Consider the following 22,413-nt stretch of genomic DNA (forward strand, 5'->3'; position numbering starts at 1 on the left):
AAGACACACACACTCACACATTAGAACTAGATGAAATGAACAAAACTTACAACCTATCTATAATAAATTTGTTCAAAAGTGTCTTGAACTGTGTTAAATTATCACACGTTTTAATGATCACAGGTATTTTATTAAATTCGATTACGCCTCTGTACAAGACAGAGTTGACCAATTGATTTGTGTTACATCTGACGGTCAGTGTGAAATCTTAATTTATCACAGATGTGGTTTTAACTTAAAAATAAACAAATAGACACCAAACATACTTCTTTGGTTGGCAGACAGTATATTTAGGAGAATTAACATAGATTTCACAGGAGTATAACGATTACATTTCAAAATCAGTTTCATAGCTCTGTTTTGGATTATTACCAATTGGTTAATTTTGTATTGGGATAAATTGAATATCAATGTTGAGCAAAAACTGCAAATATGTGTATTAGTAAATAAACTAAAGACAGCCAAATTTCATAGATAATAATATGTTTCCAAAAATTATCTTTCTTTCAAAAAAATACAAAAATTAATAACGGCAACGTTGCTTTTATTGATGCTCCGCCCATTAATACGCAACGCAAGTCAATTAAGCCAATAAGAACGGCAGTAGTATCCAAGCTCACTGTGTTGTCAGATTGTAAGTTTTTTTTCAGTATTTTAACTTTAATCATTGTCAGTTGTAGTATTTCTTCGTTGTGTTGATTATTTGTCATAATGAAATACATTAATTTTGAATATAATAGAAATGATTAAATTATTATGGCAGATATAATGCTAAAGTAATTAGATTTTTTATCCTTGACTGTCTGAAAAATAATAATTCTAATAATTCTTAAGAAAACTAATTTTTTCACTTTTTGGGAAAAAAATTCACAGATTTTATCTGGCATTTGGAATTATCGAGATGGTTTTTCTGGATGTTCTAAAATTATTTGCAACTGCCTGGAAAAGAGAAATCATTGCAGGAAATTGGTTGGACCATTTTTTTTCCGATTAATTTTGATATTTTAATCAAATATATTTTTAACTCTTGCTGATAAAACAGAATTGACTTTCAGAATCTAACAAAATGCGAGCTACATGCGCATGTCCGTCATCATCATAAACCTGAGCCTTTGCTCTACTTAATAACACATAATCTTTGGCCATAGAAGTATTGGTTGCCAAATAACCGAATTTGGCTCTTCACCAGACAAAGATTCATTTAAAAATAAATTTACTGTGCTACTTATTATGCCTTTTTTTACAAAACTTGCAGGAAAATCTTTTGGCACTAAGGTAACCAGTACATAAGCAATTGCAACACAATTTCAAAATTTTAATCTTTTCCCACCTCTGTGGTATTGATAATATTAAAAATTCGCTACAATTATAAATCAAATGATCTTGTACTTTACACAAATTTCAAGTGCCACCCTTTGTGTCACAAATAAAGAATGAGAAGAAATCTTTTTATAATTTTTCCTTATCACACTAAAAGATGGTGCACTATTTAAGTCAAGGGTCTCCAAAAAACTTTACAAAACGCTTTTTTAGAAATTCAAAAAAATCTTCCAAATTTTGCAAAGATCTGTTACACTTAAATTTGTCGCATTCCTTGGAACCTATTTTATCTAATTTTTGACCGACTAAGTAAATTATTATAGCATCCCAATGCTCAACTCTTTAATGCCCTTAAATGTTTTTCCAAAAATCTCATCCATTATTCTCTCTAAGAGATCAACATACAAAATTGACGAAAAACAAAGAAAAACACAAAGTCACGTTCTCACAACATGTAATTTGTACATAATTTTTTTTTTTTTATGTACTGTGAAGTGTGTGGATGGCTTCTAAAGGCCTGATGATGCTCTAACCAGAGCGAAACACGTGTAGCCCGTTTAATTACATGTTGTGAGACCGTGACTTTGTGTTTTTCTTTGTTTTACGTCAATATTTTATTACATAAAGTTTGCCAAGTATTCTGATAATTTTGTGCATAAGGCAGTTGGAAGTATTAAATAAGTTGTGTTGAGTAGACCTTGGAATGAATTTTTTCAATAATATTATTATTCTAAATATTTTGTATCGTATATAAATAGTAGTAAGAAAAGTATACCTTGACCATATATGGTTGTTAAATATATCAATAGTTCTAACTTAAAAAGTTTATTTTTGAATCTAGATAATGAAAAGTTGTTGAGAACCAAAAAAAAATTTTTTTTCAAAACTTATTGACTTATCTTAAAAAACTAACTTTACAATTATTTGCGATAAAAAATGATACAACTACTGAAATTTTCATAGCGATTCGCCTTGTTTTCGAAAAATAAAATTGTTTTTTTTTCACGTTTTACTCGAAAACCTTAAGGTTATGTGAGAAAAGTTATAGGCATAAAAGGGCATATAAGTTATAGGCATAAAAGGCATTTTTCTCCCTGGCAATTATTTTGTACAAAAAAAAACGTTTTTCATCAAATCGCGCCTTACCCCACCACCCACTCCACACAACTTACAATTAAGATATTGTTTTCAGAACTCGTTGTTTTAAAAAATAATATGCATGATTTAATATATAATCTAATAACATAGTTTGTTTATTTAGATTTAATATATTTATATTAATAAATATTAAAAACAAAAACAGTGCTACTAGATTGGATATTGTGGACGAAAAACGGTAATTTTTTTAGAAAAATTTCTTGGCAAATGTTTGGAGTGGGTGGGGAGCTAAGGGTTGTGTTGATGAAAACAAAAATTTTTGCAGAAAATATATTCAATATTTAATTTAATTACATTGTTTAGTTAACTTTAATATTATTTTATATATAAATATTTAGTATAAAACCAGCGTTATTAGATTGGATAATATGAACGAAAAACAACGATTTTTAAAAAAAAGTCATCAAATATTTGAGGTATAGTTATCGAGTTTAAAAACTAGATATGTAAATCCTGTGTCAATTTTTTTAAATGCTGAAATTGTCTCCCTTTTGTAAACAATATATGATACGTATATTCTACATTTTAATCAATATACCTTGCCTATATGCAGTTCATAGATATCCCAAAACTAAAAATGTGCTAAAAAATCGTTAAATAAAGATATATTTAACGATAATTATATATGATATATTGCTTGAGCACTCACTTTAAAATCGAAAATTTAGAAAACTAATAGGAATGTTTTCATGAAATAAAATGAAAAAAATAAGAATTTTTTTTTCAGTTTTATTTGTGTAAACTTTGTATGGTTAAAAATTTTAAAAAGAATTCAATTTGAATTAAAAAAACGATCTTTCCAAATAAAATTAAACCGTGACCTTTTTGGTTTTTCAATTTAAAAAGGTTAGAAATTATGTTAAATTAATTTTTTTTTATATTGGAGTTCTATAAATACTTAAAATAAAAACGAAGTAAACTTAGTTTTTAATAAGCATTAATTATTACTTTTACTATGTTTGAAAATAAAAAAGGATCATCTCATAGGGATTAAACATCGACCAAAATATATAAATTGACAGTCCGAAGTAGACTTTTTGACCTATATCCAATAAAAAAAATTGAATAGGTTTACAAATCATTTAATATTTTAAAACTATTTATTTCTTGCCTTCACAACTCTGCTATCACAACGGTGAGAGCTTAATTTGCTTAATTAACAAAGATTGATTGACAAAGCTTATAATTGAATCAACATTTTAATATTTTGCACTAAAAAAATAAAATGTTAAACTAACCTTTACAATGCTAAATCAATGTCTGTTTCATATTTGAATCAATATACAAAAATAGTTGGTTAAAAACCTGATAATAAACTTATTGTATATTATATTTTTTAAATTTTGAATTAAAATATGCGGAAAATGTCTACTTACACCTTATAGTTTGTTAATTAAATGGTAATTCAACAATTAAATTTTTATTATTATGTTTTTGAAGTTATTGCAAGGGTTTTTAATTGAATTAACCATTTTCAAAATGACAAACCTAACAATGTTGATTCAAGCGATTAATTTTTATCAATGGTCATGTAGTGCTATTTTTTATAATATATCTAAAATATAAACTGTAAATATAATTATTTTTTTTAACAAGGGCATTTAAGAAACATTAATTAAAATTATCCGAGCTTGCCGCCTAGTAAAATAAGTACTTGTTTGCTTAAAAAGTGGGATATAAATTTATTGAGAACTAATTTATCACCGTCTAGCAGTTACGTTACCCGTCAATCATTATACGACTCGGAAAAAGAAAGTTAATCGATTTTCTTTTTTTCCCGATGATTAGAAAGTTTTTTTCGAAGAGAAAATTGATTCCCAAATTAACCCACCAAGAAGAGAATTAAGTAAAAGTGGTTACCTAATTAATTAAAATTTAATAAAATAAACATTTGCCAAAGGGTCAAAATAGAAATATATAGGCAGGATGTTTTATAATTTTGTTTAACATTTAAATAATGTATGCATTTTTTTAAGTTTCTTAACATTTTTTGAGAACTCGTGTGCTTTAGACCAAATGAAACAAAATAGAGATCAACTAAAAATAAATATTATTCATCCTACTATAAATTTTACGCTGTCCATTCCATACTTCATTAAATTTTATCGTGTTAAAAAATCATATTTGTCCGTCCATTATTTACAATAAAATCGAGATTTTGGTCGACTATCGTCGTCGTATAGTTTTATCCTCAAAATATCGGCAAATTATTATTTTACTCTAAAATGCTGTCACGAGCACACACGCGAAATAAATTAAAATGGAATTTTGGTAATAAAATAGCAATGTCCGATATTAAAATAGAAAAATTGAATGAAAATTAAAAATCAATCATTACATTTATTCGGCTACGAATAACAGTATTTCCGGTGAAATAAACTTGTTTTTCGATTATAGCAAACTGTTCGGGAATCATGATACTTTATATATTTTATTTTTCTTTTGTTATTTAATATATATTAATAATGTTTTGTCAAAAATATACATATTCTAATAATTCAATTATTATAATCGATTCATATAAACTGAGGCCTTTGTCGCATTTTTCATAGACCTAGAAAAATAAATCGCCTTAATCAACATTTTTAGGTTTTTCATTTTGAGAATGAGCTATTTAACAAAAAACTTTTGGAAAAACGTATATTTGAGCGTTAGCTAATTTTTAAAAATACACTAAAATTAAAGTATTAAAACTTTATTTCAACGCGCTATAAGGCGTAAGTAGAATTTTATGCATATTTTCATTCAAAATTTAGGAAATCATTATTCCAAATAATATGTCGTTTAAATTCATTTTTACTTGGTGTCAGGATAATGTTACTTTTCTTTCTTTGCTAACCTAATTGTTTTATATTTCTTATAGTATTTTTTTAATTATACTGGATAATAAAAAAATCTTCTCTATTTTTGAATATTGCATAACAGACTTCAATTAATAAATGATACGAACTATTTGTTTAGGACTAACAAGAAATATTTATTTGTTTAAAAAATGCGCTTATATTCCCTTTATATTATTCCAACGTCCACTTTTTACAATATTACTCTAGCTTAGAATTTAAGGTATTTAAAAAAAATTTACCCCAAAAATTAATTAAACCGGAGCATAACTTAAATTGGCACGAGAAACTTTTTTGGTTTAAAGAGATCTGCAGGCCTAAATTTTTTTAATAAGAAAAAAATAAGCCCAAATTAGAATAAAATTATGTATAACTTAAATAGATAAGAATAGCATTTGCTTTCAGAAATTATTTTTTGTTTAAAGATTCAATGAATTATAAATAAAATTATACCCTTTTCTAATTTCAAAAAAAAATGAATATTCAAAACTATATTTTTTTAAATATCATCTATTTCCCTAATTTATAGCGGATTTTTTAATTTTTGAAAATTTTAAAACCAGATCTTGTCCAAAAAAATTGTTTTTAATGGAAATGCCCTTTCGTAATCTCATAAAATAATTAAGATTTTTGAAAATTTATTGTTTTTATTAATTTTTAGATGCATCTACAAATTTAATAATAAAAAATATAGTTTTACTTTTTTTTCATGTAATATTTTTAGCAATTTTTGCGTAAATATTTCCGAAATTCTAAAAAAAAACTATATATATCATTTTTGGAATTTTTTCTGAATTCATAACGAAAAATTCCTTGTTTCAAAAATTATTTCTTATTGAAAAACTTGCTTATAATTCAATAAACACAAATCAAATTAAATCAATTTTAGGGTAAAATATGCAAAATGGATTTATGATAAATATGCACCATATAACACGTCCAAAATTAATTAAAGCCATGCATAACTTAAATGGATACGAGAAACCTTTTATTTATGTTCAAAAGGGTATAAATCCATAATTATTTATTACTAAAAAATATAAAAAATTAAGCTTAGCACGAAATTGTTATTAACATTTAAGACTTATAGTTTTTCACTAATTTTTCAACTTCTATCTATTCTAGAAGTCGATTTTCTTTTATTAGAAATATTTTAACAAAAACATAAGACATAAAAACATGACGATCTTGTACTTGATTTATTTTAATGTTAAATTCAAAAGTAATATACTGTCTAATAGAAAAAGGTAAAATAATATTTACAAATCTATTTTTTATTTAAAAATAAAATTACAAATTAAGATTTTAATTAAGGTTTTCGGCGGGTAAGTTTTGTGGTACATAATGAATTAAATATCTTTTTGTAGATATCGGTATTTTTGTTTAAAATGCTATTTGTAATGAAAGATCAAGAGTAGCTAAATCGGGTTAGCGGCAGGACCTATTTTTATTGGGAAAGAAGACAATTCTGAAAATTCCAAGTGGTTTGAGACTGACTCACTCGATTTCTGGGAGAAAATTTCCATAAAAATTTTAGAGTATTAGGCCCAATTCTTTAGACAAAAATGCCAGGGACAAAATTGTCAAAATTCGCAGTCAAAGAAACAAAATTATTATTTTGAGAAAAAAATGTTTCCTAATTTTCTTGAAAACTAGTACGAATATGAAAAGTTTTCTTTTAGCATTGGAATTTCAAAAAATACAATGAATTATAATAAATATAATTTAGTCGTAAACTTAAAAATAAGAACTAATTTTTAAAAATTAAAAAAATGCTGGCGATCCTTTAAAGCCAAAAGGTTCTTCCTATCCATTTAAGTTATGCATATTTTTTAATATTTGAGAGTTTTCAGGAATTATTTTCATTAATTAAACTTTTAATATTTTTTTAGTATTTATCAATTTTTACGAAATTATCTTTTGTTACCTTATTTTAATTAAAAAAAGACAATTTTTGTTGAATAAATTTGCAAGAAAAAACAAGTTAATTTTACTCTATTTTTTACGTATTTCTTTTAATTGAAAAATTCTGGTTTGCAAATCTTTTCAAACCAAAATAGTTTCTCGAACTACTGTAATTTTCATAGCGATACGCCTTGTTTTCGAGAAATAAAATAGAGTTTTTCCACGTTTTACTCGAAAACCTTAGGGTTATGTGAAAAAAGTATAGATACAAAAACTATAGATTTTTTATCACCCACAATTTTCTTGAAAAGTTTTTTTGCAGGCGATTATTTTTTGCGAAAAACCCGTTTTTAAGTTAACCTATCCTTACACACAACTTGCCAGTAAGAAACTGTTTTCAAAAATTATTCTTTTCCAAAACAAAATGTATAAATAACAGCTAGTTTTCGTCGTTAAACTCCAATCTACTAACACAGTTTGTTTATTAAAATTTGATATAATTATATATATTTGCATATTAATAAATTTAACAAAACAGTGCTATTAGATTAAATATTATGGATAAAAAACGGTGATTTTTCAAAAGAATTTCTTACTGGTCGAATGTTTGGGGTGGGTGGTGGGGTAAGAATCTTGTTGATGAAAAACAATGTTTTTGCAGAAAATATATATTCACTATTTTATGTAATAACACTGTTTATTTAAATTTGATATAAGTTTATATATAAATATTTAGTATAAAAACAGCGTAATTAGATTAGATGATATGGACGAAAAACAATGATTTTTCAGAAGAGTTTCATCAAATATTTGAGGTGTAGTCATCGAGTTTAAAAATCAGATATGTAAATTTCGTGTAAATTCCAAAATTTTCTCCTTTTTGTAAACAGATAAGTATATAATATACGTATATTTTACAGTTTAATAAATTTTCCTTGACCATATACAGTTGCTAAATATACCAAACCCGAAAATGTACTAAAAAATTGTTAAATAAATATATAGAGGGTGGCCATTTGAAAACGAAACAGAGTCTATTTTGGGTCCCTCAGAACATTTGCGAAAAAATCCTCGGACCCGTCAATTTTTGATTCAAGGGGGAAACATTTTTTTGCTAGTTTCGCCCCCCTGAGGGCAAAGCCCTAGCGGGGGTCGAGTGATACCTTATTTTGAAGGTATTTTTATGTGGATTATAACCCTAAAGTTTTAAATCGTTACTATTTGCCTAGTCGATACAGGGGCTAATAAAAGTTACAAAAACATGTCAACATTTTTTATGAAAAAAAATTCTTGTAAATTTAGCAGGTAAATAAATACAAAAAATGTTGTTCTCCTAAATTGTGAACCGTACTTTCTGTTGTTTTTTTTTTTAATACCCGTAGGTATCTATGCCAATTCTGCAAGGGAACTCTCAAATCTTGGTTATTGTTGAGACTGTTATTATAGCAACATTCTGAAGTTTAATAGTGGTTGTCAATTACTGCTGTCAGATCATAGTGTGGTTTATTCACTTGCTGAAACAGTTGAAATAATTTCTCTTTTCTTTGCGAACAATGAAAATGCTTATAGAACTTCCCAGCTCTTTAACACACTACAACACCCTAATCGACAGGTCCATCGCAAGTACATTTTGGAATTGGTTCAAAAATTTAGGGAAACTGGGTCTGTGGCTAATAAGAAGCGCGAAATGGATAATCCAGTGGTGAATGAAGCTTCAGAAGTAGCTATTTTAGGCCATATTGTGCAAGATCCTACACTGAGCACAAGGAAGTTTTCAACCGTGTCTGGTATTAAGAAAAGCAGCATTCAGAAGATATTAAAAAAAACAAGTTTCATCCGTACAAAATGCATCTCGTACAAGAACTAAACAGCATACGTTAAAAGACAAATATGCCCAGCCAATAAGAGCATTTCGGCACTACAGAGGCGTAGCTTGCGTGCCGCCAAAATTCAAAATACGAATTTTTCGATGCCTGTCGTTAAACAGCGAGATTTGGCATCTCTGAGCTATATATTTGCTACTTTAGGACTTTGTTTTGTTAGGCATTTAGATCGAAAAAGAAATGCGATGTGCATATAAAGGACGCTCAATAAAGAAATATTTGTAGCTGTTATAGATTAGTAAATTATTGATTTTTTTATTTATATTTACAGCGTGATCAAGATTTTTAGGAAAATAAAAATAGACAGTTGTTGCATGGGGTCAGAAATTAAAAAAAAAAAAAACAGAAACCAGTTATCTTCAGGACACTAAGTCTAGGTTTCTTAATAAATAAGTACAAGTGCATGAGTGAGAACAGTATATATACCGTGTAACGGTAACATTAAACCATCCATAAATTATGGCATTATTATTAATGATAACACTTAAAGTTTTTTTGGTATTTTTATTTTAGCTTGTTTTATAGATGTTTTTTATGGTATTATATTAAAATATAGTGTAGAATTACTTGTTAGAATTAAACCGATACCTATAGCCATATTCCTATAGGTATCGGTAATTTAAACTTTTCATAATATAATAATTGTCAATGAACGTTTGAAAAGCATTTAAATTAAATAGCCAATTATACATTACTTAGGAGATTGAAATATGTGGATCAGATAATATCGAGTAGGTAGACGATAAAGATTGCCAGGCAATAAACAACTAAAACTATATGAATTTTTAAGAAAAAATCACCATATAAATAACATTTAAACTTTTATTTGACAATTAAAATCAAAATATATAAAACTTATAATCCTAAAAAATATGTGTATTTATTTTAATTTTTAAACTGTTTAGGCATTGTTTTGATAAAATCAATGATGACAAAAAATGATGATGCATCATCATAGCGGCCAAAAGAAGTAAATATTTCATAAATATTTTGAGGTTTGAATATTGTGATGAAAGTTTTGAAATTAAAGAATTCCCATCATATTTATTAAATATCTTAATGTCGACTAGCTTACTGAAATGTTTTAACCTTTAGCAAATATACTTTAAATTTTATAATAACATATTTTATAATAAACTATACTATGGACTCTATACTATATTAAAATGTATTATATTATATTATATCAACAACTTAAAACTAAAATGGTAGAGAAGAAACTAAATCCATCTAGCTTGGTTATAACCATATTATAAATATGGTTATATAATATTATAAACTAGCACTTCTGATCACAACTGATCCTACAAAGGATTAAAATTATGAATTAGTCTAGGAATATAAAAATAAATGCAATATTACCATTCTTTAAAACCTTAACTAAAATTCTTGAGGAGCATGTCCCTTGATGCATATGCTTCCCCCAGACTTAATGTTTCTCATTTTACATAAGCTATTAAATCCTAAAAGTAAACAACAAAATATACAATTATGTCTGACAACTAAGAGTTTATATAACCTCTGATGTTTCTCCTGTTACAATTGTAAAATATATGTTATCCTCCATTCTCAAATTTATTTTGGATCTGACAAGCATAATCGACTTCCCTATTACTTTGTTCTCTATAAGAGGTATATTCTTCAAAATTCCTAAAATTTAAAAATGATTGTTTTATCTTTATTTTGTGGATATTAAACAAAAATGTTTGTTTAAACTATTAAAATAAGAAAATGTCTAGGTATCGTTGGTACACATTAATAATGTGTTCATACAATGTGTTCAATGTGACATATAATGTGTTCCTTGTATGCCTGGTCAAAAAATTCTGGGTGAAACTTTCTTCCTGAAACTCGCAGACTTCTCAGATTGCATTTTGTTGGCTAAAAAATACATAATTCCGATTAAACCTAAAAAAATTATATCTTACCTTAGTGTTGCCATAATTATCGTAAACAGACACTGCAGCAGCTAAAAAAGAAATTATAGAGGAAAGAAATCACTGAACAGTTTACTAGAAATTAAAAATCAAACACTAAAATGTTTGTTTTTGAACTCAAAATTAGCGTAGTACCGAATATTATAGACAACGCCGACAACGGAGTCAACACTAAGCACTATGACTGCTGTGAGCACTGAAATAGTGGCAAATTCGATATAAATAATAATTATCGGCGATAATTAAATAATTCAGGAAGCAAAGCAAATAAAATAAAATTTGCAATCTAGGTTAGGGAAAACAAAACAAAATTAATATGCCAATGCCAATAGACACGCGAAATTTTACGGACGTAAAGGAAGGGATCAATCGGTATTTGGTCCCATCTTCAATTGTCATTGGCTGGGCATATTTGTCTTTTAACGTATGCTGAACTAAACGAAGACGATTTTAATAGGCGAGTACAATTTTGTGAAACTATATCTAAACAAGCCGCCAATGATCCACGCTTTCTATTTAATGTATGTTTTTCTGACGAATGCTCCTTTTTCCTAAACGGTATTGTGAATCATCACAACTGTCGCTATTGGGCTGGTTCAAATCCCAGAATATTTCGTGAGGTTCATACACAATATCCTGAAAAATTAAATGGTTGGGCTGCCATTTTTGGTAAACATGTCGTAGGCCCCTTTTTTTTACCTGGCAATTTTATAGGAGAGATGTACCTGAAGTTAAAAAAAATACAATTCATCCAGCATTAGTGGAGATACTAGAAAATAACAACGAGTACTTGGAAAATCGTCTAGTATTTCAGCAAGATGGGGCGCCACCCCACTATGCTGCAAGGGTTCGTCAATATTAGGACCAAACGTTTCCAGGACAATGGATTGGAAGAAGAGGAGCTATTGAATGGCCTCCTCGTTCCCCCGACTTAAGCCCGTTAGATTTTTTTTATGGGGCCATTTAAAAACTAACATTTATGGTAGTCAGCCAACATCGCTAGACCGTTTGCGACAAAGAATAATTGATGAATGTCGTCAAATCACCCCAGACATTTTGCAAAATGTACGGGAAAGGTTTGAACAAAACCTGTATTATTGTATGGAAGTCGAAGGCCAACATTTTGAACATTTACTTGATTGATTTTATCTTTAAGCCCTTTATTTAAAATTATTCTTTTTAAAATTTTTTTGTGACTTTTATTAGCCCCTGTATCGACTAGGCAAATAGTAACGATTTAAAACTTTAGGGTTATAATCCACATAAAAATACCTTCAAAATAAGGTATAACTCAAACCCCCGTTTCATTGAAAATTTTGGGGGCCCTTGTCACCCCTCAGGGGGGCGAAACTAGCAAAAGAATGTTTCGCCCTTTAATCAAAAATTGACGGGTCCGAGGATTTTTTCGCAAATGTTCTGAGGGACCCAAAATAGGCTCTATTTCGTTTTCAAATGGCCACCCTGTATTTAAACGATAATAATACATGATGCGTTGCTTGGGCCATGAAAAAACAAAAGTCCGGCAGTTTTCCAGAAAATTGGCAAAAACCCTGTACAAGTTTTTCCTTATTTAAAATTCATTGAACGTATTCAACGTTTAAAAGCATTAAACTGTTAAAAGTTTGATTTAACGCCTTTTTTGTCTCAGTACAGTTATGTTGAGTTGTATACTTTCTATACTTTTTGTTTCGATTCAAAGTTAGAGTAAATTTCTTCAAATAAAGTTTTTCTTAAAATATTGTAAAGAATTTTAAGAATGTCCTCCATATTTCTTTATAGTATTTATAAATTTATGCTCCAGGACTAAAGCAATTTTTTAACATTAAATATTAGATTAAACTTACTTCTAAAATTAATTTTTTAGTGTCTGGAATAAATGAGAATTGGCTTACAGGTAGTTGAAAAGCCTATCTTTATCTATCTTAAAAAAATTAAATTTTTTTTCCAGACAGTTGAAAGATTCCTTTTTTTTAATTAGAAAATTAGAAATTACTTCCAAGTAGTTAAAACATAAACTCTTAACTACTTTAATAAAATAAGAACTAACCTCAATTGCCTTAAATTTATGAGAAATTATTTCAACTGTCTGGAATAAGTGAAAAATTACCTCAAGTACCTGGAAGTTTAGGTAACTACTTTCGTTCTTGCTTTCTACATTATTAAACAATTAATAATATATATAGCAGATATGTGAAATTTTTTATAAATATATTTTTTTTATTTCAAATTCAAAGGCAAATAAATTCTAGAATTTTGACCCAAGTAATCTATAAAATGAAGGTTCATCTGTTTATAATTTTGTGACATAAACAAACTGTTATAATACCTTATTACTTCTGGATTTCAATGGGTACTTTACTAAGTACGAGTGACTTTACTAAGATTATTTTTCCCTTTTATTAAGTTGCACCCCGTAAGTGATAAAAGAGTCTACCTAAGACTTAAAAACAGAACATATAAAACTTGTTGCTCATAAACCCCCAAGAACATCAAATCTTTTAATTACCTCTCGGATTTACGGCAACATAAAATAAATGAGTATTATCATTTCTTAAAAAAAAGAATTAAAGAGGATTATCACTTGCCTATAAAATTACATACACTCATATTATGAGTATATGAGATAACAAATATATAAAATACCACACTAATATTGAAGAAAACCTATAAATCTTTAAACAAACCTTGAATTAAAGCAGCAGGAAGTCCACAAGACCATAAAAATAATCCTATAATATACCACGGCATCTTGAACGTTAAGAAAATTACGAGCACATCACATAAAAATTCACTAAAAAATTACTTAGGCACTATCACTACGAAACTTCACATTAAACTTTTTATTATTAAAAGCTAAAAAACTGTCAATATTTATATTTTATTTAGAAACATTTAATACATTTAACAATTTGTTTTCCACCGAGGTTAATGAAAGTTTACGGTAACCGTTCGCAAAAAGTGGGCGGGTCCGCTTAGCCAAAAGTTTCGCGTGGAACGTAAAATACGCGGGCGTTGAGAATGGGGATGAAAGAAAAGAGTCTGGATGTGCCCCAGCAGTCCCTAGTAGAGCTGACGCTACCGCGAGACTAAACGAGTAGCGGCAAATGGTGTAGAGCGATGGCGCAAGAACTCCCCCCCACTCCACCTGATGCGAGAAGAGCGTTTGCTCCCAGGAATCTCTCCTCAATTCTCCTGTTATTCCTTTGCAGACGTCAATTTCATTATGATTTAAATTTATGAAATAGTTTAAATAAATGCAAACTTTGGGTTGGGTTGGGTTGGGTGATATATAAAATAGTAGGTCGCAGGTATAGTTGGTTCGATATGGAGAACGACATATGTTTTAACGAAGGAAGGTCCACCCCTTATTACCATTTTTAATAGGAATTATAAATCAAATAGGCTGTCCCGGAAAATGTGCGAAAAAAATTTTCTATAGGCCCTCTCTTCGAAGATACGCCCCTTAAAGACGCCTCTAGAAATCGGTTTTTCTTGAATAACTTTTGAAGCACTTTATAAAATATGATTTAATAAAAATTTGACGTGGTCAACACTTCTCAGGACCTCTTAAAATGGAGTCCTTAAAACAATGTTGACATAGTTTCCTTCTTGCGAATCTAACGAGACCATCCGGAAGGTCGTAGCTCTAATAGTAGCCGAGATATCGCATTTTTGGTGCCCAGTTTTGGACTCAAAACCAACGTCAAAAAATTACTTATTTTCTTAGTTCTCCTCTGATACCAAAGATATAAAAGTGCTGAGATAGGAATATATCCGAAAAAGTCAAGTTTTTGGCTCTACTAAGAACTATATCATGCACGCAGTTTAAAGATAAGCAAAGAATTATTATAAAATGAGTGTCTGCGTTAATAATTGAATAGATTACAATAGGAAAAAATAATTTTAGAATGATGACAAAGATAATAAAAAACTGAGACAGAAAAAGTCCAGATTTTCGCTCTCCTCAGATCTATACCATGAACACAGTTTAACAATAAGCAAAGAATCGGACAAGAATAAGATAAATGTTCTTGATCGTGATTGGATAAACCACAATAAAAAAACACAATTTTAAAATGATACCGAAAATATTAAAGTACTCAGATAAGGATTGTTTGAAAAAGTCGAAATTTTTAGCTCTCCTAACACCTATATCATGGACGCAATTTATCAATAAGTAAAAAGTTATTATAAAATGAGTTTGTTGAAATGTTTTCGTATATGATTGGATAAACCACAATAGAAAAACACAATTTTAGAACGATACCGAAGATGCTAAAAAACTGAGACAGGGATATGTCCGGAAAAGTCGAGATTTTGGCTCTCCTAAAACATATATCCTGGACGTAGTTTAAACAAGTAAATAATTATTATAAAATAATTGTCCTCGTACGTAAGTGGATAAAATACAAAAGAAAAAAAATAATTTTAAAATGATACCCAAGATACTAAAGAACTGAAACAAGGATATGTCCAAAAAAGTCACGATTATGGCTCTCCAAAGATATGTCCGAAAGAGTCCAGATTTTGGCTCTCCTAAGACCTATATAATAATAATAATAATAATAATAATAAACGTCTTTTATTTTACAAACAAATAGTTTACAGTTGTGATTATTATACATACATTTCTATACAGATATAAGAGAGGCGAATTCTAGCCATGTGGCTACTCTTACTTAACCTACCTAATCCCTTTGAAGTGAAAATAAAACAATATCATGCAACTTATTAGCGAATAGCTCTTTAAATGTACGCACATATTGTAGAAAGAAAAGAAAAGTTACTTAAAGAATTATTATACACAACGACAAACTGTGCGATACAAAAGACCGTAATATAGCTTTATCCAGTAGCAGGTAGAGATTTTCTTTAAAAAGTAGATAGTTATATTTTGAAATGATTTCAAAGCCTAGTCCAGTTCAGCATACAATGCCAATACCTGTTTATAAATTCTTCAAATATATTATAAGGTTGGTTTATTACACAAGTCTGATACACTTTTCCTGGTTATTCTCCCATTTTTTTTAATTTACGCCTTTATTTTTTTTATTAAGTATTGCCTCAACATGCTCATTTTAGGTGTCTTTTTGTCTTTAGTAAGAAAGAAAGAAAAAAATCCTTTCTTATTCATGGCGAATTTGTTGATTAAATAAAAACAAACGCATTTTGTATTTAAATTTGTTAATATTAAATATTTTAAAATTATCAGGTATGGAATTATATAAGGTGATTGCATTATATGAAAAGGATCTTTTATACATAGATGGTTTATGTAACGGGATGGAGAATATGTTTTTGTTTCTAATATTTTGTCCATGCATGCTTGTCCTTGGCAGAAATTTATTTTTAAGAGTATTCGAGGTGTTAGTGGTATTGAGAAGCTTATGCATAAAATTTGAAAGATGTAGTTTTCTACGGCTTTCCATATTTAGCCAGTTAGATTCTACAATTTTATGAGTAATATGGTCATGCTTCCTAATTCCGTATATCAATCGACAGCATGCGTTCTGTACCCTTTGTATTTTTTGTTTATCGAGAGCAGTAAGACATGGACCGTATATAAAGTCTTCATAGTTGAAATGTGAGAGTACTAATGTGTCGCATAAACTTTTTTTCAACGAGTAGTTAAGAATGTGCCGATTATTATATAATAATTTCAGCGCACAGAAGCTTTTTCTTGTTATATTCTGAACGTGTGCACTAAATCTGAGATCTTCGTCGATAGTTAAGCCAAGATTTTTTGCGCTGGATACAAATTTTAATGTAGTATCATTTATTTTTAATTTTAAGTTATTTTTAATAGAGTTTCTTTTGATTTTGCTGCCAATACATAATAGTTTAGTTTTGTCAGAATTTAAGTTTAGGTTATGTTCAGCAGATAATTCTTTAATTACCTGAAGATCAGCGTTTATTTTATCGACCATTTCTTGCGATTTGTTATAATCAAAAGAGACATAGATTTGTGTGTCATCCGCGTATGCTTGTGTTTTACAGTATTTAGGTGCGAGAAGTATATCAATAGTGTAAATAATAAATAGAAGGGGTGATAAAATAGCTCCTTGTGGCACACCCGACAGAACATCCAATGCATTCGACGTAATATTGTTATAGACCTACTTTTGCGACCGTTTGCTTAGAAATGAATTAATTAATTAAACAGAGTCCGCGTCGAACCCATAATATTTTAGCTTAGCTAATAGGAGACGGTGATCCAGAGTATCAAAGGCCTTGGAGAAGTCTAGAAGTACCAAAATATTTATGTAGCCTTCATCGCAGGCCCTGAATATATCATCAAGTACAGATGCTAAAGCAGATACTGTACTAAAATTCTCTCGAAATCCACATTGATTATCAGGCAGGATTTTATTAACAGTGAAATAAGTGAATATTTGGTTATAAAGGATTCGCTCAAAAATTTTTGACAGGGTGGGAAGAATACTTATGATCCTTAACTCAGAAAAATGGGAGGGTTGACTATTCTTTGGTAGTGGGATTCCCAGAGCAGTTTTCCAGATTGTTGGGACTTGTTTCTTCTCTATGGCCGTGTTAATAATGTGTAAAATTATATGATCTATTAAAGGGCTACATATTTTTAGCATTTTTGCATTAATTTGATCTGTACCAACAGCGTTAGTTCGGATGTTATGTAGAGCGGAGTGTATTTCATCTATTGTAGCTAAAGAAAATTTGAAGTTTATTTCTGGGTTGAATATATGGGTGTTATAATATAAAATTTGATTATTTGAAGGATTTGATATGGATTGCAAAAAGGATGTAAAATAACTATTAATTTCATTAGGATTTGAGAGGTTACTTGGTATAATGTGTTTTTTTTTTGTGAGCAAACATTTAAAGCTTGAAGAGTTTTCCAGAGTTTAGCTGTATTGTTTAAATAAGAAGTATTTATAATATATCTCTTTTTTGCAGCTCTAGTGGCAGATAATGTCTGGTTACGAATATTTTTATAGAGTAAATGGTCAGCGTCCGATCTAGTCTTTCTATACTTTTGCCAACTTTTATCTCTCAATACTTTTAGGTGACGAATGTCATCATTTAACCAAGGAGCTTTTGGTTTTGTTGCTCGGACCTCTATTATGGGAGCATGTTTATCAAAAAGTTCTATAATGAAATGGTTGAAAAGTTCTAGTTTACTTTCTAAATTCTCTTCCCATAAAATTTGATGCCACGACATATTTAAAAGATCATTTTCAAAATTTAGTTGATTAAAATTTCTAAATGATCTAAAAGAGAATATTCTAGGAGGTGCTTTTTTAATATTAAGAGACATATTAACATATACTAAATTATGGTCAGAAATTCCATTTGAAGATATCATCACACAGTTTAACAATAAGCCAAGAATTATTATAAAATTCGTGTTTTCGTACGTTATTGGATAAACCACAATAGAAAAGACAATTTTAGAATGATACCGAAGATATTAAAGTGCTAAGAGAGGGATATGTCCGAAAAAATCGAGATGTTGGCTTTCGTAAGACCAATATCATGAACGCAGTTTAACAATAAGCAAAGAATTAATACAAAATAAGTTCTTTCTTTCGTGATTGGATGAACAACAATAAAGAAGCACAGTTTTAGAATGATACCGAAGATTTTATAAAGAACTGAGAGAGGGATATGTCCGAAAAAGTCAAGATTTTGGCTCTCCTAAGACCCATATCATGAACGCAATTTTACAACAACAGAATAGTTATTATGAAATGAGTGTATATAGTACGTGCTTAAATAAACCGCAAGAGAAAAACACAATTTTAGAATGATACCGAAGATATTTAAGAACTGAGACAGGGATATGTCCGAAAAAGTCGAAATTTTGGCTCTCCCAAGGCCTATATGTATAATAAACACAATTTTACAATAAGCGAAGAATTATTATGAAATAAGTGTTTTTGTACGTGATTGGATAAACCACCATAAAAAACCACAATTTTAGAATGATACCGAAAATATTTAAAAACTGAGAGAGGGATATGTCTATGGATGGTCCCTAGTAGAGCTGACGCTACCGCGAGACTAAATGAGTATCGACAAGTGTTTGCTCTCAGAAATCTCCTGTTTCCTCAATTCTCCTGTTATTCCTTTGCAGGCGTCAATTTCATTATGATTTAAATTTATGAAATAGTTTAAATAAATGCAATTTTTGGGTTGGGTTGAGTTGGGTGATATATGAAAAGAACGACATATTTTTAATCAAGGAAAGCCACTCCCCTATTATCATTTTTAATAGGAATTATAAATCATCTAGGGTGTCCCGGAAAATGAGGGAAATCTCTCGGATTTAGGAAGTAAAAAAAATCATATAGAACTTATATAATGTTAAGAACATTAAATTTAATTAAAAAAATTAAATCTATTATAGTTTTTAGTATTGAGAAAATTCCAACAATTTTGATATAGTTTCGTCCTTCCAAATCCAACGAGACCATCCGCAAGTTCGTAGCTCTGATAGTAGCCGAGATATCGCATGTTTGGTGCCCATTTTTGGGCTCAAAAGCGACGTCAAAAATTACTCATTTCCTTAGTTCTGCTTGGATTCTCTGATGCCCAAGATATTAAAGAACTGAGACAGGAATATGTCCGAAAAAGTCAAAATGTTAGCTTTCCTAAGACCTATATCATGACACAGTATAAAGAACAAGACAATCTAGTTTATATTCGGTGATCATGAGCAGAATTTAACAATACGTGAAGAATTATTATAAGATGAGTTTTCTTATTCGTGATTGGATAAATCACAATAAAAAACACAATTTGAGAATGATACCGAAGATATTATAGAACTGAGACAGGAATATAATATAATACTACTCAAAAGTTTTAGGCTTTGTTTTGCGTGGAATTTTCTGTTGTCTCTTGGTGTGTCACAGTTGGAATATGCATCAATGATATAGTCCCCTTTTTGCACAAATTGTTGTACTGACCTAAAAAGGGCCCAAAATTTTTTTTTGATTTTGTTTATATAAGCTTGGTATAAGGATTCCCAACGGTCACATTTATGATGATGCTCGGAGGTTGTTGGACTCATCAACGCTGGGGCAAAGGAGAGTTTACGCTGATTTGGTCGTCTTGGATAAATTGGTGAATGTTTAGTTAAACTAGCCTGAACTCCTTGATGCAATATCTAGGAATTTTAGGCATAATAGATTATTCTCACTACCAGTTCATAGCACTAATTATGCATCCCACTCCCCTATTGAACGGACACTTAAATTATTATTTCTAATGAAGTTGAAATATTGGGCATTACTTTACCTAGTTTTAAGAGAAAAATTAAAAGTGTAATCTAATTTTAATGTTCAAAGATCTATTAGTGTCATCGGGTAATATTATTATTATTATTATTACTATTTTTTTTGTTACTTCCATAACCTGGTTGTTATAATGTGGGTTAGTAAATTGTTATTGATTAATGTTGGATCTTAATTGATAGTAGATGATTTGATACATTTGTATTTATTGTTAATTTTATTCAAATATTGGGCTAATACGGATTGTTATTTGTTATTGTTTTAATAGTTTATGTTGCTTGTTGGAATATGGCAACATATCATGTTGACTGTATTATTTTTATTATGGAGTGTTAAATTGGATGTTAGGCTAAAATATTATTTTGTATTTGAATTGGGACTATCCTGACATCTATATCATGGACTCAGTTTAACAATAAGCGAATCATTATTATGAAATGAGTGTTTTAGTCCGTGATTGGATAAACCACAATAGAAAAACACAATTATAAAATGATATCGAAGATATTAAAGTACTGAGACAGGGATATGTCCGAAAAAGTCGAGGTTTTTGGCTCTCCTAACACCTGGAAGCAAACCGCGAGAAAGCAACCCGGATTTTTCTCACGTTTTACTTTCGGTGTGTTTGTGAGTGTTTTAAGGAATATCTGAAAGAGAAAGTGATGAGGAGGGTATTATTTACAGGGCGCCCCAACCTATCATGGTTATAAAAAGATTAGGAAGGCAAGTGTATCAGTGTGGATTTCTACCTTTTCTTTTAAGTCAAAATGACATACAGAGCCTAAATAAGTTTGAAAATCTTCAGAAAAACTGAGCGAGAATTCAAGATCAGTAACCGATCTGAAATTGAACCTCGGGGGTCAATGTCAAACAAATGCATGGCTATGGATTATAAAAATTTCGTCAAAATCGACTATACTTACTATCCGGTATGACAACTCTCGGATTCAGTTTTTGGACAGAATTTAGAGATTTTCAAACTGTCATGCTTAGTATAAGGAGCTGGCTTACTTGACTGAACTCTAGTAGATACCTGAAACAAAAGAATACAATACATTAGTAATTTGTTATAAAAGAAATAAATAATTTATGCATACCTGCCAAAAATATGACCAAATTTCTCTTTAATAAAATAGCCGCCATGCTCCTTACACGTTGTGTGTTAGTATTTTGTTTCAGATTTTTTCCCATGGGTTAATTATGAACCCTTTTCAGGGATTTACCCATCCCCATCCCCGCTAATATGTGGATATGTGGAAAGGGGATTGAATAGGAAAAGTGCAAGAAAGAGAGATCCGAAGGGATTTTTCAAGAGAGTTATTAGATTACCATCCCCCCCCCAAGAACAAGATTCTTTTTTGAATTACAGCGTGACTCCTTTTGGTTTAATGGGAAAAACAATAGGGGGTTTTTTGTAGATCACAAGGAGCTCTACAAAATTGAATCTACATTAGGTTTCTTGTGTAAATAGCATGGTCTTGAAAGTATTTGGCTCGGAAATTATATTATTGTAAGGAGTAGTGTTCTCTCCCTAGGGAAGGTCATAAAGAGTCATTGATAGGAAAAAGGTGATCTTGAAAGGATAAGGAGAATTGTTAGGATTGACTTAGAAGAACAAGAACAAGAAGAAGCATAAAAATAAATTCTAACGGAAATGAATTACCCCAGGTCGAGATCTGCTCGGGTTATGCAAAAAGAGCGGGCAAATTTATGTAGCTGTAAGCATTTACTATTTTCTGATAAAATTGTAATTTAATTTGTGTTCTTTTTAATAAGATTAAGGAATAATTAAAATATCTTGAATAGGAATATGTCCGAGAAAAATTTCAGAAAAAAAACTGACACAGATAAAAGTGGGAATAACTCAGCTACTACTTGACTCAGAAAAATGTATCATATGCCAAAATGTTCCCTATTAAACACTGCTTCTTTAAGTGAAAATCTCAATTCAGTATTTCAAAAAGTACCCAAGATATTCACAAAAAATTTTGACTAAAAATTTCAAGAAACCCTAAATCAGGTGGGTAGGTAATAGTATTGACACTTTCAGACACACGCTCAAAAACTATTTGATTCACATAAATGTATCCTATATCAA

General features: G+C 29.5%; 1 protein-coding gene and 1 long non-coding RNA gene across 2 annotated transcripts in view; both read right to left on the reverse strand.

Moving 5' to 3' along the window:
* Positions 1–14,086, reverse strand: part of LOC126739895 (synaptogenesis protein syg-2) — a 478,733-nt gene extending 464,647 nt beyond the window's left edge. The window contains exon 1 of the mRNA XM_050445716.1: positions 13,728–14,086. Within this exon, the coding sequence (XP_050301673.1) occupies positions 13,728–13,791 (64 nt within the window). The 5' untranslated portion in view covers positions 13,792–14,086. The remainder of the gene's footprint in view (positions 1–13,727) is intronic.
* Positions 10,162–10,848, reverse strand: LOC126739897 (uncharacterized). The gene is made up of 3 exons (XR_007661725.1): positions 10,626–10,848; positions 10,469–10,569; positions 10,162–10,410 (listed from the first exon to the last, which is right to left on the reverse strand). It is a non-coding gene; the product is annotated as an uncharacterized LOC126739897 (long non-coding RNA).
* Positions 14,087–22,413: the final 8,327 nt, after the last annotated feature.

This window comes from Anthonomus grandis, chromosome 8 (assembly GCF_022605725.1).
Source record: "Anthonomus grandis grandis chromosome 8, icAntGran1.3, whole genome shotgun sequence".
Classification (NCBI taxonomy): Eukaryota; Metazoa; Arthropoda; class Insecta; order Coleoptera; family Curculionidae; genus Anthonomus; species Anthonomus grandis.